Source organism: Oncorhynchus gorbuscha, linkage group LG05 (genome assembly GCF_021184085.1).
Source record: "Oncorhynchus gorbuscha isolate QuinsamMale2020 ecotype Even-year linkage group LG05, OgorEven_v1.0, whole genome shotgun sequence".
Lineage (NCBI taxonomy): Eukaryota > Metazoa > Chordata > Actinopteri > Salmoniformes > Salmonidae > Oncorhynchus > Oncorhynchus gorbuscha.
The window spans coordinates 32263972-32266471 of NC_060177.1; the positions used below are offsets into that span (position 1 = coordinate 32263972).

The 2500-nt window shown below is 49.2% G+C and overlaps 1 protein-coding gene across 9 annotated transcripts in view; it reads right to left on the minus strand.

Moving 5' to 3' along the window:
- Positions 1-2500, minus strand: part of LOC124035841 (zinc finger protein 536-like) — a 206448-nt gene that overhangs the window by 67951 nt on the left and 135997 nt on the right. For 8 of the 9 annotated variants that reach the window (XM_046349630.1, XM_046349627.1, XM_046349631.1 and 5 more), the window contains one exon: positions 443-601. The exons of the other annotated variant lie outside the window; for it this stretch is intronic. In XM_046349630.1, the coding sequence (XP_046205586.1) occupies positions 443-601 (159 nt within the window). The remainder of the gene's footprint in view (positions 1-442; positions 602-2500) is intronic. 9 annotated transcript variants of the gene reach the window in all.

A 2500-nucleotide genomic window follows, 5' to 3' on the forward strand; every position in this document is an offset into this window, starting at 1 on the left:
CCTGTTTGGACAATTAGCAGAGCCGACGTCCTTGATCTCAGGTGACCTTAGAATGGCCTGGATATTTACTGGGACGTGTCTACCTTGCAGTGTAGTGTAGCGGGGTACAGTATAACAGCCTGCTCTGGTCAGTCGACACAGTGTCCACCTCATTACTCTCAATATGACCACCTCCACCTCCCAGCAGCTAACACGGAAGCTTATCCAGGTAGAGACATATTTTGACACTCACATATGGGATAAGATTAGAACAGTAGCTAAAGTGAACCACTGAATGCCATTGTCCCATGGATTACAGCAGAGCTGTGCGCTTCGAATAACTTTTCCCGACGATGGTATTGAACATGGCCAAATGGTGTTGACTCGAGTTGTACGCAGAGAGCGGTGGCAGAAGGCAAAATGGTGGTAGCAGTAATATCCAAGGGGAACTCACTCCACCGACCTGTGTGTATCCTCAGGTGGACCTTGAGGTGGTGGGAGGTGCGGAAGGTCTTCCCACAGTAGGGGCAGTCCTTGATGGCCGAGCCCAGGCTCCTGTCCCTGTGCTGGGAGGGGGCCTGCTGAACACTCCCCGCCATCTTCCCCAGGTCATCCCCGACATCTGGAGCAACAAGAGAGAGACACACACAGACAGACACACACGGTGGTGAGTGTCACTGCACACCGTCACCATGTCAGAAAACACACTTTTTCTTTGCTTTTGTCCTCCTTTTCCATCCAAATCTGCTAACACCACACAAAGTAAAATACATCAATGGGTTCACGTTTTGCCGCTACCCCCCCCCCCCCCCCCCCACACACACACCCCCCCGTTTCAAGCTGACAGAACGCTGACAGTTCATAAGCTTTCAGGCTCCTTTAGAAACACCGGGCCCGACCCCCCCTCCACACTCTCCCACTCCCGTCGTAATGTTTCATCCCCGCGATCATCATCTTCTGGTAGCATATGGCGGATTGTGTTGAAATGAACAATACAAGGAAAGAAACGGCTCTGTCAGCAGTGGGCCAACGCGTCTCCGTATAGCGCCCTGGGTTTGACAGGTAGCGTCGCTACCTGTCAGAGATACGAGAGGGTGATAAGAGTGACCTCACCCTGCTTGAACTGCCACTAATACCGCACAGACGCGTGGAGACCAACAACCGCTCTCCACATAATCACCCGCATCTCAGGAGGAGCTGAAATAGATTTGAGAAGGGCTGACGGCGGCAGAATCGTGAGGTGAGGACGTTGCCTCATGCGTTGATACGGGCCATGACCTCACGACATGACCAACTAGCTGTATAGACCGGTTTCTCAAGAAGTCCTTGTAAGCGCTGATGTGTTATGAAAGCTACACTCTAGTCAAGCAGAATGACCGACGAGGTGGAGTGAATCTCCAGAGCCCGAACCCTGTTCAACCACATACCCTGTCGCACCGTGGGTACTCAGGAAGAAGTACCAGTTCACAGTGAGATGAAGTATTCTGTTCATGGCTCCACCCCATCACCCCTTACGTTGCAAGCCAGTCAGTGCATGACCCACACCAAAGCCCACATAAGGTTCTAGTCCGGCACATGACATGGTATGCGCTTGGGGAGGGTGTGCGTCTGAATAGAGCAGCCCACTTAGGCAACCATGCCAAACAATCAAAAGTATTTCTTCCAGTAGCCTAATCTGTTCCTCTTTAAGAGTCAAATAAGGTTTAAAGGAAAGGCTGAAGTCAGCAAGTCCTCCTACTGCTGGCACTGATCACATGACTCTGCACCCACACTGCCTATCGTACAGTGTACTATTGTAATTATGTGCATGTGACCGCCCCAAACCGACAGGCATACAGTATTGAACAGTTTATATATCCTTTACTGTAACAACCATAGCCCCGTTCACACTGTACACCCAATTCTGATCTGCATGTGACCTTTCCAAACCCACCCTCTCCAAACCAAGGCCCAGACACAAGGCTTTTCTAATCAATAATCCCAACATGTCTGCAGTCCAGTATATTTGACTTCATTTGATCACCCTGTTGAAAAGTTGCAAAAGGCTTCTAACGTTTGTCATTTCCACTTTTCCCTAAAGAACAATGTATCAACTGCTACAAAAAAAATGTGCATGAATTATAATCCACATAATAGTTCACATTTCCTGTTGCTGCAGGATTATTTTCTTGCTGTAGGAAACTGGCTCAAATTAAGTGCTAAGAAACAATAGCGTTTGCTGGCTGAGAGTATTTAGCACCTCAGAGCATAGTTTGCGCACCGATTTTACATGTAGAATCTACAGCTGCCGGTCCCCAAAGCACAACGCACAGACGATCGGCAGACGAACGCTAGATCCACATTCGGCGCCATGTGTTCGAGCCTTGAGATCCTACATCTGTACACATACTGCACTGTAGCTAAATTCTCCACAAACACATTTTACACCACTTGACATTTCCCCTCTTGGCAAAGTTTCCACCTCTCTCACGTAGCAAACACAGCTCCACCTGTCCACCCCAGATGGAGTTGAATTGAACCC